We start from the raw sequence: 14631 nt of genomic DNA, 5'->3' as shown, positions 1-14631 counted from the left end.
ATACAGAAATCTGAGGCCCAGACCAAAAAACTGGTTTAACAAGACCAAAGTAAAAATTTATTGTATCGAAAGTGATAAATCAAAATAGTGTCATATTATCTAAATCGCATAAAAGTATTTTATATGACTTGTGGATAAAATACGCCTACAATGAACTTCATAGTAACCAGTACTGTCAAAATTCGTAAAGTGATTTTGGATAAGTGTAAGATAACGTAACGAAAGCTATACTTTTGGACGGCAACGCACTCGCAAACCCTCTGGACTCGTGTCCATGGGCAGCGATATCATTTAACGTCAGGTAAGCTGTTCCCCCTGTTCTAAAAAAAATAATATTATAAGTCTAAGTCAGTTAGTTAGTTAATTGGACTAAGGCTATTGACCAATCACATTTAAGCGACACGGTCTGACGTATCGTTTTGTTATTGTACGATATAGATGAACGCTTATTACATTTAGTGCCAAACAAAATACCAAGGACATACAATATTGAATTACTAAATACACACTAATATTATTATAAGTATAATAATAATTAATTCTCCGAGGATTATACCAAATCATTTATCGCAATAAGACAATGATATCCACCAGAGATTCGAATACGGTCCGCAGTGATTAGTACGTGACGCGCATAGAGTTCTTAAGGTATTTGCGTTTAATTACCGAGCCTGAATGCCAAAAGGGTATGTAAATCTCCAATTTCCACTGAAAATGGCTGGTAGTTCCATTCGCATTACTTTACATTGGGTAACTTAACTTAAATCGAGCCTCATAATGTTTTGAATAATATGCTCGTTACGAGTAACTACTACTACCTTCCGTCCTATTTTTACCCGCGTTTTGACTTAAGGTCACTTAATTGGATATGGGCAGCTCTTGTAGCAAGACTGTCAGACGCACTGTGGTCCATAAGGGCGACCCAGAGGAGAGGCTTTATTGGGAAACGAATCAAAGGGACACCGCTCACGAGATGGGCGGATGACATTAGCAAAACGGCTGGCTCGAGCTGGATGTAGTTTGCTCATGATAGAGATACCAGGAGATCATTGGAAGAGGCCTTCACCTGCAGAGGGGTTCTTGAAACTGATTCAAAAATAAGAAATAATATTAAAACAATTTTAAAAAGTTTGGACCCTGTGATAGTGTACCTTTAATGCTGGCAGCATTTCCTCGCTGTATTTGTTGAGTGAGGAAAGCACCAGCTCTGGGATCACCGGTACTATCTACCAGGCGCGAATTGAAAAATATAATAAGCGCCTGTACACTTGAACCCCACGGCCCAAGAGTCTTTACTCTAAAGGGAAAAAATCGAAGTTGGAGGAAAAACTTGAATATTTATGCCGTTTATTATTAAAAAAATAATAAACGGCAATTTTGAATTTGGAAGTTGAGCGGAAAATTGGTTATTGTATAAAACTTAACCACAATGTTAAATTTCCATAACTGTCAGTTATTTCAATAGCTGTCAGCGATTGACAGAGTGCGCGCTGCAAATATATTTTAACACACATACAACAATAACAAAAACTATGTTTTTTATAATATTTGTTTTAATTAATTATATCAAGTGCAATATTCATAGTTAACATGTCTGTCGGGTCAGGAATAAAAAATGGAAATATAGAATCAATTATAAAAATACTTCTTAGAACAATGTATCACCAACCGACAGCTTATGACTTCTTCCGACAAATATAAATTTGTGAACAGTGCCCCAGTAGACTGGGGGATATAAATGTCGTACAGATGGACAAACCAACCTACCTAAAATAGTTCGTAATAACAAGTTTAAACTGGAATTAAATGGATTTTTCCATCAAAGTTCCAGGCACAAACACGGTTCATACTCGTAATTGCACGTACTGCGTGTGACACACGAGGTTACGAAGGTAAGATTGAAATTGATAAAGTTTATTAAACATCATATTCCAGCATTGTCTCATATCTCATTGAGAGCTGTTAGTTATAGCTGGCTTAACCCTGTACCAGCTCTTGCAAGGTATAAAGCTAAGTTCACGTTATCAAACTGAATAACTGAGCATATCAAGAGATGAATAGTTAGAGGTAGAATATTTATATAATTATTTATTTTTCAGTCGAGTTTTTCAATAATTAATTTATTGTGAAATCAAGTAGATTCTTTTAGTATTTAACAAATATTTCAAAAGAAAAATTAAAAACAAAATCGAATGTCTATTGTGTGGGCCCTACTTTTGTGGAGGCCCCGCTTGCTCTCCTCTAAATTCGGCCCTGAATATAATTAGATTAATAATAAATTAGTTTTTATTCAGTCATTTAATAGTTTTCTAGGTGTATTATTTGTACTACAATCGTCGAATATAAATTCAAGAATTTGGTAAAATTTTGTTTTTCCAATAATTGTAAAATGCATAGTTGTTATATTACCACTTGATTACTATCCGAATTTTATAATAATGTTTTCAAATACGAATATATTTACGTATGGTCGTAATATTGATTCAATATCAGTGTGTTAAATTGCTTTATACCGCTCCAAACTAATCACTGTAATAAAAGTACTTCTATTTAAATAATTTCGAGTCTATAAAATTATATCTATAAAGTTTTGTATCATGTTATCTGTTAGGAAAATCCGTTTATCAAAACTAACGAACGCTGTGAAAATTAATGAAACTTTCGTGAATTAAAGTGGAAAACTGTTATTGCTCTCACATATATACTGTATTATGCAATTGTTTTTTTCTCAATTCCGTTTTAAAGTATTTTTGAAATAGTAAAATACTTTTACCAGTGATTAGGGCACTACAGTAAACAATGTACTTCATATTATAACGCGGTATTTCCCCTTAAACGCGGAGATCTCTTTTTTTTATGTAATAGGAGGCAAACGGACTGGAGGCTCATCTGATGTTAAGTGATAGACAATCACATTGCCAGAAGGCTCGCAAGTGCGTTGCCGGCCTTTTAAGAATTCGTACGCTCTTTTCTCAAGTTATATTTCTGAAGTGTGAAATTTATAATAATTTGTCAAGTCCAAAATAAGCTTTGCGTACCTTTGCACCTGTTACAATTGTGTTGTTATAAAATTAAACTACATAACTTAATTAAATTCGTGTTCGTAGTTTTTGAATTAAAATTCAAGTAAAAAGGGTGTTTCGAGAATACTCCAATATCGCGGTCCGGGTCAACAGTCACCCACGTAGTCCTGGAATGCGAGGCTGTGGCTAACCAACGTGAAAAAATCCTCGGAACGGTGAGGTCGCTCCGGGAAGCCTGTGAAGTGCCCAGGAGACTTCTGTGCTTCTGGAAGGAGCTAGGCTGGCTAAATTAGCCAGGACTCGTACGCACAACGGACCAACCACGAGTCTAATTGCGGAGAAAGGAGTCCTACTACCCTAACCCTAACCCTAACCCGCGGTCCGGGTCTACGGCGTTTTAGGGATTACTATACACGTATAAAATCAGGTCAATTGTAGTAATTATGCCAAGTAGTAGAAGTCTACTAAAACTCGGGGTTTTGTGTAGCCGTGCCATTACTGGCAATAAGAAATGTTTTTATCAGTATTAATTTTCAAGAGCTGTCAAAAAATTGTTTGACGTTATAGTCAAATCAAAGCTTGGATTTTATATTTTAGTTAATCATACAAATTCGAGGTTGCGCCTAAACTATAGTTCGAAAGCAAAAGGCACATCATGAGACTAAATATATAAGTAAAAAGTAAAGTAAAATCACACAGGTAACATAATGTACACTTATGACTTGTCAGTAAAGAAATACATATTAATGCTCCTAATTTTACATTTACTGCCAGTTCTCAAATCAAGGGCGTAGAACGGGAGAGAAGAACTGGCAATAAACTCTCCGCCACTCTTTTTAATCGCCATTTTTTTTTGTTTTACAAAATGTTTGTAAGGAGCTGCAACCATTACACCATGTACCATGTGACATTTTAAGTAATTTATAATAATAACATAAATTAAAAACAAAGATTTGTCATCTATCAGCAGGAGGCATGGTGAAATAGGAGCACGCACTTTCATTCTCGTGGGAACAATACGCAAACACATAGCCGAAATAACCAACATCACCGCATACACGAATTCAAGTACGACCAGTCACCACAAGCAGCACCCGTTCACGAGCATGACGCATGGCCAGCCATCGGCCCCCTCGCATAATTTTAGGGAGAGAAACAACCCGACGCATGGACGCATTATGTATGTATTTAGTCTATATATATAATATATATGTATACATATATTGCATATATACATTAGACAGCTCAGTTAAATAACAGAAATACTCGCGTTTGAATCCATCTATTGGGGCATTTCTATATCTTTTGAGGCAATTATTGCTTCACTGAATTTAATCCAGGACCTTTCCAACAGATTGAACATATATTAGACCAAATCGGTTAACGTTTTCGTTTATTTAATTTTACACATATTATCTGTTGATTTTCCAATCTATAGAACTGTTGATGAGATGGTATAGTTTTAATTTGAAAAAGAATTTATGAACCGGAAAATATCGACTGAAGCAGAGCAACAGATATTCGTAAAATCGTCTCTCACTGTTCTTAAATCTTTATACAATAGAACGACGAAACAAAAGCAAACTAAATTACATTTCACATTACCAGCTGTTTATAAATGTATAATCATTTGAATTTTATTTTTTCTATTATTATTATTACATACTTTTTCTCTTTTTGCGTCTGAAGCTCAAACTAACTATTGTGGTCTCTGGCAGCATTTGAGAGTGAAATTTTACGATGCGTGCGCACCGTGACACAGAATTAACAGAATGCAGTTAGTTCTAGGTGGCATGAAAATCGATAATAACTATGTTCAAGTTGTTTATAGTAGTGGTATTTTATATTTAGAACACGTGTTTCGTAACAGTACAATTAAACAGTGTGAATAAATAAATATTATTTTGGTGTTTTTATTAAATCAATTTCATATACGACGGTGATAGTATATACTAATAATAATTTTATTGATTAATTTTAATATTTATCGTTAATCACTACTGCATTTAAGTTATTTTTTTCCATACACCAAAGAAGTATAACTCCTAACGCGTGTACATAAGTACACACACTCTTTTTTTTTATTATTATTATTTTGTCAGTTTCTGTGTGTGTAATTCGTTAGTAATAAATATGATGTCTATGAAACGCGACTATAACAATTATACAAACTGCTGAACATTGAACCTTCAATATTTCAAACTAATTGCTTTACAGTACGTATTTCTATGCTAATAAAATCGTTAATATTAATGTGATCTCAATGATTTCGCAAATATTATACTGATACTCTTATAATATTTTCATGCATACTCCGAGAATCAGTTTCCGTAACAAAGAGACGAGGAATATTTAATGCGACAAATACAAAGGCAAGTGGATTCGCCCGCATATTAAGTTAGCTGAAACTGAATAACAATGTGCATTATAAATCAATTTCTAGAGGAAAATAGCCGGATCTGTAGACGTGTATGGATGTTTTACTGACATAAAAAAGGAGGGGTTTGTATTTTATGTTTTCAGCCCTGCGATTCTGTAACTCACTTTTCGAACTCACACAGCGGTTTTCGCATCGGCGGTCGCTCTGAAATCAGTCGTGAAGCAGTCATTTTATGATTTGACTTTCTAATAAACAATAAACTACAAGCTCCCACATTTTCAGAATGCCAAATCATAAAATGACTGCTTCACGACTGATATGAGAGCGACCGCCGATGCGAAAACCGCTGTGTGAGTTCGAAAAGTGAGTTACAGAATCGCAGGGCAGCACGTGTGCTAAATTTCGAAAGTATATATTTAACGACACCTTTGGCTACAATCACTGTGATGAACTCGGTAACAAAATTAATCCAAATGCTGGATATGTTAAAAAACTTCTTGCCAGTGCGTTGCCGGCCTTTTAAGAATTGGTACTTTCTTTTCTTGAAGGAACCTAAGTCGTTCAAGTAATAGGGGAAGAGCTTAATGGCGATAAGGCCATGTAACTTAAAACACCTAAGTTTATTTTTATTATTTTTCAATTTATATATATATATATATTACAACTAAGAAACTGGAAGGAATATAATCGACCGTTCATAGTGTTTTGAATTTTTTTTAACTTTTGAATTTAAAGTTACTCTAACTGTATAATTTTAGTAAACTTAATGGTTAGTAATTTAGAAAATTACTCATGCAAACGTAACGCCTCTTTCAGATACTATGCGGAACGTACATATTATTGTATGTCGAGCGTAATACTGTTAACATATTCCCAATATGTCATAAATCATTACAAATAGTTCGATAGATATGATTGATTGATTTTGTATTCCCGACGCCAACGAAGGACTATGTTTGGCCAACGCTTCTTAGCATTTAGGGGCGCCTATGTAATAAAATCTTCCAATGCATGGATTTTACTAAAACTATTCAGATGTAAACTAACAAAATACATAAAAATTACACTAGACAAATCGTATATACATATATTGGCATGATTCTGAGGTTCCAAAAACTAACACAGCGCACACTTAACAACTCTTAGCTACACATTTAAATACATACAATATACATATCTTATATGATCTGTTTGAATAGTAGTATCACTAACACTACTTTTACTACACAAAATTTCATGTACCACGAAATAATTGTTGTCTTGTCACCCACAACACAAGGTCTCCCTAGCATGGGGACTCGCGTTAGATGAATTTTGTCACAACCATATTTATGACATAAATAATGTTTTTAAGATATAAATTAAATACAAAAGATTATTTTTCCGACCCAAATATCGGCCAATAGAATTGCACAATTCGACGTCACGTGGTACAACCTACATGGTATTATACTGAAAATTTTTTGTGAAAATTTTCTCTGGTCGTTGCTTCAAGAAAAGTATTAAGAAGTTGTTTTATTCATTGTGAAATTCTTATTTGTTAACTGTACATTTCGTCTCATGGTGCAATTCTATTGGCCGACATTTGGGTCGGAAAAATAATCCCCCGAATACCACTCGAGCTTCAAAATTATCTGGTATTTCCCTCAAGGTTCGTTGCAAACAAATATAGTCGTCATGACGACTATATTAATTGTATAATTTTGAAGCTCTTGTGGTATTACATATGAAAAATATAGTAAATTTTCATAGATAGTCAAGTATTCTAGACCAGTGCAGATAGCCTTTAAAATAAATAAAAAGTGAAAAAAATTACAGTAGGATGAAACCCATTAGAAAAGGAGGGGAATATGATCAAAATGAAAGGAAAAATAAATTACTGTCGATCTGAGGTCGGGAAGGGGTAGGGGGGGGAGGTTTAAGGGTAAAAAACGGTTTATCTCGATTTCCGGCAAAACTAAAAGTCCTATCGAAGAAAGTTAAATGGCAAAGTTGTAGGTAATTAAAAGATCTAAAACTTTTGGATTCACACATTTTTCACATCACCTCAAAATTTATGTGAAAAATTCAAAAAACCAAGTTTTTGGTTTTTTATTTTTATCTTTAACAAAAATATTTTTTATTTAACGAAATTTGGTGACAACTTACCTTCCTATGTCCCAAATACACTGTAATTTATTTGATTAAAAATATTTATTTGTTCACCTTATTTTGTATTAATATCGAAAAAACACCCTAATTTTCAATCGAAAATTCTGACGTCAAAATTTAAGCTTTTTTAAAAAAGTTGGTGTGCTTTCAGTTTGTTGAAATCTCTACTTTTCTATGGTAAAAAAATAAATATATGTTACCATAGTAAATCTTCTCAGAAAACGCAAAAAATCGTATGCAGTAACGCCCAGACCTGTCATCCACTTCCTTACTTCTCTATGAAATACGAAAATTTTAGCCCATCTAAAGGCTAATTTTTTTTTTAGGTCACTCAGGCATATATAAGTTATCTTAAAATAGTAATAAATAGGCATCTGATTATAATTTAAAGAAGATTCATAGAGAAGTAGGGAAGGGGATGACGGGTCTGGGCGTTACTGCATACGATTTTTTGCATTTTCTGAGAAGATTTACTATGGTAATATATATATATTTTTTTACCATAGGAAAGTAAAGATTTCAACGAACTAAAAGCACACCAACTTTTTTAAAAAAGCTTAAATTTTGACGTCAGAATTTTCGATTGAAAATTAGGGTGTTTTTTCGATATTAATTCAAAATAAGGTGAACAAATAAATATTTTTAATCAAATAAATTACAGTGTATTTGGGACATAGAAAGGTAAGTTTTCACCAAATTTCGTTAAAATAAAAATATTTTTGTAAAAGATAAAAATTAAAAACCAAAAACTTGGTTTTTTGAATTTTTCACATAAATTTTGAGGTTATGTGAAAAATGTGTAAATACAAAAGTTTTAGATCTTTTTATTACCTACAACTTTGCCATTTAACTTTCTTCGATAGGACTTTTAGTTTTTCCGGAAATCGAGATAAACCGTTTTTTATCCTTAAAACTCCCCCCCCTACCCCTTCCCGACCTCAGATCGACCGTAATTTATTTTTCCTTTAATTTTGATGATATTCCGCTCCTTTTCTAATGGGTTTCATCCTACTGTAATTTTTTTTGGTTTCAAAAATTATCGGCACTGGTCTATTCGCATCGATGCAACGATCTCTGACATTACGAGTATACACGCATTTGTGTAGTAAGTATAAGCTACACAGCTACAATTTACTTTATTTACAATATAATAGTTTAATTAATATTTTATTTATTTAGATTACATTGAAACAAATAGCTTAAGTATCTTACCTTTCATCTTCTGGTAATTCGATATACAGCGGCAGCAAAGACACATTTCGCAAGTAGTCGCCAGCGAGGAATTTGTGCGACAATTCCGCCAGGGTGCGGTTGAAAGCGCCCACGGCGGCGGCGGCCGAAGGCGGCGCGGCGATGCCCACGTAAAATGTAGGGCGAGCATCTCCGTTCAGCACGCGGAGCCTCCGCGCGCCGGAAGTCGCTAGCAGCGCGAGCACGGCAGCAAGCAGAGCCACGCGCATAGCGCCCGCAGGCCTCACCGCGCCCGCCCCGCCCGCGCCCCGCGCCCCGCCATGCCCGCCTCAACACCATCCACCTTAGCGAACCGCCCCGCCCGCCCTATCGACCATCACGTATTGAAGATCGATCCCTTTGTTTAAAAGGATCACCTGCAATAAAAATATTATATTAGGTTCTAGATTCAAAAGAAAACAAAAAGTGCGCGTGGGTATGTTCAATCTCAACTAGTGCGCGTGGGTAATTTCAATCTCAAATGTCACTTATATTCTCCCCCGGGAATTAAGACTTTTTGAAAACGTTTTCATTGGTTCACAAATTACTTCATACAAACACATCTTTAGAATATTAGTATAGTTAACGAAGTTATTGTACTTGATTCGTAAGCATATATCCTGAGAATGTTCTATTTTTTCTGTTTATACTTGGAGGGCAAACATTGACATCAAAAGGCAAGTACCATACAGTATTTAAATAAAGTAATTTTCAGCATGCACTAATTACAGGTTGTAGTATTTCCTTCAATTCCTCGTACTTTATTCCTTTTTTACTCTGCTGTAAAATATAGGTCAATTATAAATGGTTTTATTACATTCCTAAATATTCGGAATATTTTCAATGAAATATTAATTCGCTTTACGAAATTCAATGTTCATTCTCGTTTATAATATTAAGTTCTATGAAATAGTGTTGGCGCTCTGGTGTTTCCTCTTGTTTGTTGTAGAATTATCATAAACTTCTAACGCAAATTTAGTATTTAAATAGGTTCTGTCTTTAAGAAAACGAACTGTAACTTTCAGTCTCTTTCTCTCTCTTTCTTCTCTGTCTACTTCAAGCTCTTATTATGAACCATAATGGAACCCTTTAATGTTACCGTATTGAATATACTCGTATTAATCTGGGATATGTTCTAGCTTGCATGCCAAAGGAATAAATTATGTTTATTAGTTGGAGCTTCACGTATTTTCATTAAATCAAGCTAGAGTGATAGATATGGATACATCGTAGCTTTAATTAGTAAATGTAATGTATTATTATAATTATATTTTCCAGCTTCAAGTTAACTAAGTAGAGTGTCAGAGACAATGTAACAAAGGAATACGATGTCATTGATTTTACTAGAATGGCAACACCACACCAATAGACATTGACAAGACCGAGGTTAAAAATTGTCAATGTCAATGTGTCAATCTGTCATTAGGGCGAGCGAGAGAGCTAATAAGACTCATTTGTTTTCTGATCGGCGCCTGCACGACGGACGAGCATTTAAATTTATTTTTAACCACGCGGGTATTCCTAATCTTCAATTTTTAAGTATATTACAGGCGTAATTCTGTAGACATAATATTGTTACTGAAACTGAAATGGGGCAATGTTTAGTATTTATAGGATATTTTTAATATCTTTCAAAACTTAAAGTGTCCTTTTATTTTTTTTCTTAACTTACCTCATATAAGTATAACGATTAAAAATATGAATTTTAACTTTGGTTTACGTGTTCTAACAAATCGACTTTACGACACGAATGCGTTTTCGTGCTTCCATTTAGTTTCAAACTTTTGTTTAGAAATGCCCGTACAAAAAATATTTTTGTACGCAAAAGCGTACAAAAATATTTCGTTGCTTTTCTATTACGATAGCTATGACCTAAGAAGACCTAGAACTATACAGTGAACAAAAATCCTAAATAAAACAATACAAAATGCAAAATAAGTCCATACGTGATACCACTTAAGTCATAAAGAATAGAAAATATTTGGAGGACTTGTTAGAGCATTACTTACTTATTGAAAATTTTAAATAAATGAGTTTTATATTATGCCTGTTGTGATAGGCGAAATTAATAAACGTTTGATCCATTCCCTTATTGAAAAAGTTTTAATTCTTCAAAATTTGAGAAACATTCTTTCAGCCATCAGATTTCATTTCACTTATTATTAATTTTATTTCCTTATAGTATTACTTTCTTTTTATGGCTTATTTGAATTTCGGTTGGCCGGTCAGCATTTAGAATTTAGTGCTAACCGCCGCCCATGGACACCTGCAAGTGCGCCAGCCAGAAGTGGTACGCTATTCTCTGGTCTCTTCGCCTCAAGTCGTAACGGTTCAGAAATGGAATTGCAGCTGGTTCCATAAAGTGATGTGCGGGAAGAAATGTCTTTTAAAGCGCTCAGTTGTTAAAAGCCAGATGGTAAAGTACATTATAGACCCCATTATAGATCGTCCATCAGGCCATTATTACCTCCGTCACTTTGTTCTAAATTCTATTCCGGTAATAAATATAGTTGTCGTTTATTACAAGCTCAGAAAGATGAAAAATACATTAAAAGATGAAGCATTAGCCGAAATATAGAGTTGGCATTTATTTACCCATTTACCATTTGGTTAAATACCCCGTTAATCATAAATTATTAGGGCAATTAGGATTTACACGAATTTTTTAATAGAAATATAATAATAAGTGGTTTTGGATGCGACATGGATGAGGAAAGCAACAGATAGATCTTTGTGGAGAACACTTGGGGAGGCCTATGCTGAAAAGCAAGACGAAAAAGAAACCTGTGTCCAATAAGAAATAATATGATGATATTTACTTTTACTTTAACTAAATTTCGTTAATAGCTAAGTAGAAAAATATAAAATGTAACTTACAAGATTGTCAATAAAGGCTATATTTATTTATGTTTTTGGATAAAATGTTTTCTTATACATAAACGAATTTTCAATTGGTAATTTTTCGGGTAGATAGTACCGGTGATCTGGTGCTTTTCTCGCTCAACGAATAAGTATCGCAATACAGCACGAAATAATCCCAGTGTTAAAGGGACTAAACTTTTTAAATTTGTTTCAACTTTCTATTTATTCATTGTTAATTATTATTATTATTACTAAATATATTAAGAAAATTTTAAATACTGTGTTTTTGTGTGTTGGAAATGAATCCTATTTTCCATTTAGATTATTGAAACCTTTTACTTTCCGTATATCGAGTTACAAGCAGCAGTTTAACATCAACATTGTTCACACAAAATCGACCCAATATTAGTCCCGATAAACCTCCAAAGTCGAAACTAATCTACAGCCTAGGAAATACGGTTAAGAACTTTCGGGTTTCCCACTGAGCTCCACACATCTTTGGAAGCTAAGTCTGCACTTTGGAACTTTTAAAAATCTAATTGTGCTGAATTCATGCAGCGCTACACAGAATACTAATGATAACGAAGTTAGTGCACGTATCTGGAGGAACTTCATGTTAATTAAATTTTGTATTCTTGTGTTTATGTTTTACTTCCGGCGTATTTGCATCCAAGTTGAAATGATGACAATAAAGTGTGTAATGCTTACAACTTTTAGTACTAAATATACATGCATGAAAAACATTGGTAACGTAATTGTTGACTACAATTATGTAGTATAAGTATTTCAATAGAGTTACAACTATATCTGCAAAACTTTCTCGTATATTGAATGAAAGAAAAAAATTGTCATGTTTTAATCGCCTTAAAAATCGAAAGAAGGAGTTTATTCCTTTTTTATATATGACTAGTGGACCCGACAGACGTTGTCCTGCATGATATTTCAAGCAATTAGTAAAGCAAAGTATGAAAGTACCGACTGCAGCGGCATCTGGCGGGCTGATTTGTGAATCTAAACCATTCCCAGATCCCCTTGAACACACACAAAAAATTTCATCAAAATCGGTCCAGTCGTTTGAGAGAAGTTCAGTGACATACACACTCACAGAAGAATTATATATTTAAAGATTGCAGAGTAAAATGATTTGCAGCGAATAGAAAATATTTATATGATCTTTGTAATTAAATTAATTATGGTTTATTACATTTACTTTTTAATACAAGACCAATCAAAGAAAGAAGAGAAAGAAACAATCGATGTAATAGATGCAGTAAGCACAGTTTAACTCCCAAATTGTTGTAGCGCCACTAGCTAGCTAACTAGCTAAAATAATTATAATAAAATAATAATAAAAATAATAAAATATTTATTTGTTTTCTCTCACACAAAAAAATACAGACACAAAATACAAATTTCAGCATTAACAGGCAAAATCTGTGTGAGAGACTGGCGACTGTACTAGGATACCTGTATTACAGATTGCCAGTCCCTCCGCATCCGGACCGAATGGAATTTAAGTAGGTACATCAATTTGATCGAGAAACTATTACAAATATTACAAATATACTCACATTTAAGTGGGTGTATGTGATGGTGCATGTATGGTTTAGTGTATGTAAGTGTTAATGTATGTATGTGTTAGTGAATTTATGACTTAGTGTATATATGTCTTAGTGAAGCATATATGAGCATGGGTGATAGTGTACCTATGTACTCGTATACATAACGTGTTAGTGTTAGGTATTAGCTGAGGACTACTAACAACTTCTCAGTCCCCTCGTAGTCTAGATTTTTAAGCCATTTGACTGTAGCTTTTTTACACTCATATTTAGTAAGCGGATATATGTTGATCAACCTGTTTATCTTGTTATATAGGTGACAGCCCATAAAACCAAAAAACCTTCTTGAGAAAGCTGTGGACCAACGGGTATCTGAGGTGCAGACTTTATATTTGCATCGTTTGTTGTCATTCAAAGAAGGATCATAGCGAGTTATGGAGTGTTGTTTGAGCACAGTGTTCAGTATAAATAGTTGACGAACACTCAACACGTCAGATAAAAGATATAGATCTTTGGTAGGGTAAAAAAATGGTTTAGAATAACTTACTTTCAATAACGCACGCTGAGCCCTCTCCAGTTTTATAAGATTAGTTTTACAAGCCCCTCCCCAGACAGTAACACAATAGCTTAAAACGGATTGGCAGAGGGATTGATAAACCACTTTAATTATCGATTTTTCAGCAATATTACGGAGATTCTTAAAGGTGAAGATAAGTTTCCGAGTTCGCGATAGTAGCAGGTCAATGTGGTAGTTAAAATTTAGCGTGCTATCAACAACGACACCTAGATACTTAGTATTGTTGGCAACAAAGATCTTTTGACAGTCACAAGAATCAGTATCAGAACATACATGAGCAGTTAAACCAAGGTTAGTACTAGAACCAGGAGTTTTTATATAGAACGGTATACATTTAGTTTTATTGACATTGATAGTTAGGGCATTGATTCTGAGCCATTTGTTAACAACGTCGAATCCTCTTTGAGCAATGTCGACAGTATCTTTCCAGCTATCACCATGAAACACAAGTGCAGTATCATCTGCAAATGTTATTATTTTACCATTTTGTAACTGGAGGTCACAAAGATCATTGATAAATGCCAGAAACAGTGTCGGACCTAAAACACTACCCTGTGGCACACCATAGCGTATCGGCAAATCGTCACTAACAATGTTGCCCACCCTTACTCTTTGCTGTCTATCACTCAAGTAGCTTTCAAATAGTTTAAGCTGCAAACCACGTATACCCAAAGCCTCCAATTTATCCAGCAGAATAGGACCAGCGACCGCGTCAAAAGCTTTTGCAATGTCCAAAAATACAGCTAAAATTTTATTTTTCTTATTTAGTTTTGTAACAATATGATCAGTTAATTGATGAACTGCGTCGCTTGTTGATGAACCCGGTCTGAATCCAAACTGTGAGCTGGA

At 34.2% G+C, this 14631-nt stretch overlaps 1 protein-coding gene across 2 annotated transcripts in view; it reads right to left on the bottom strand.

Moving 5' to 3' along the window:
* LOC125051135 overlaps positions 1-9019 on the bottom strand; it is a 62584-nt gene extending 53565 nt beyond the window's left edge. For both annotated transcript variants that reach the window (XM_047651297.1, XM_047651298.1), the window contains exon 1: positions 8767-9019. In XM_047651297.1, the coding sequence (XP_047507253.1) occupies positions 8767-9014 (248 nt within the window). In that variant the 5' untranslated portion in view covers positions 9015-9019. The remainder of the gene's footprint in view (positions 1-8766) is intronic.
* Between the last annotated feature and the right edge of the window lie 5612 nt (positions 9020-14631).

The sequence above is a fragment of the Pieris napi genome, chromosome 7, assembly GCF_905475465.1.
Source record: "Pieris napi chromosome 7, ilPieNapi1.2, whole genome shotgun sequence".
NCBI classification, from domain to species: Eukaryota; Metazoa; Arthropoda; class Insecta; order Lepidoptera; family Pieridae; genus Pieris; species Pieris napi.
Note: the sequence above shows the minus strand (reverse complement) of the source record. Positions and strands in the feature narration are given on the sequence as shown.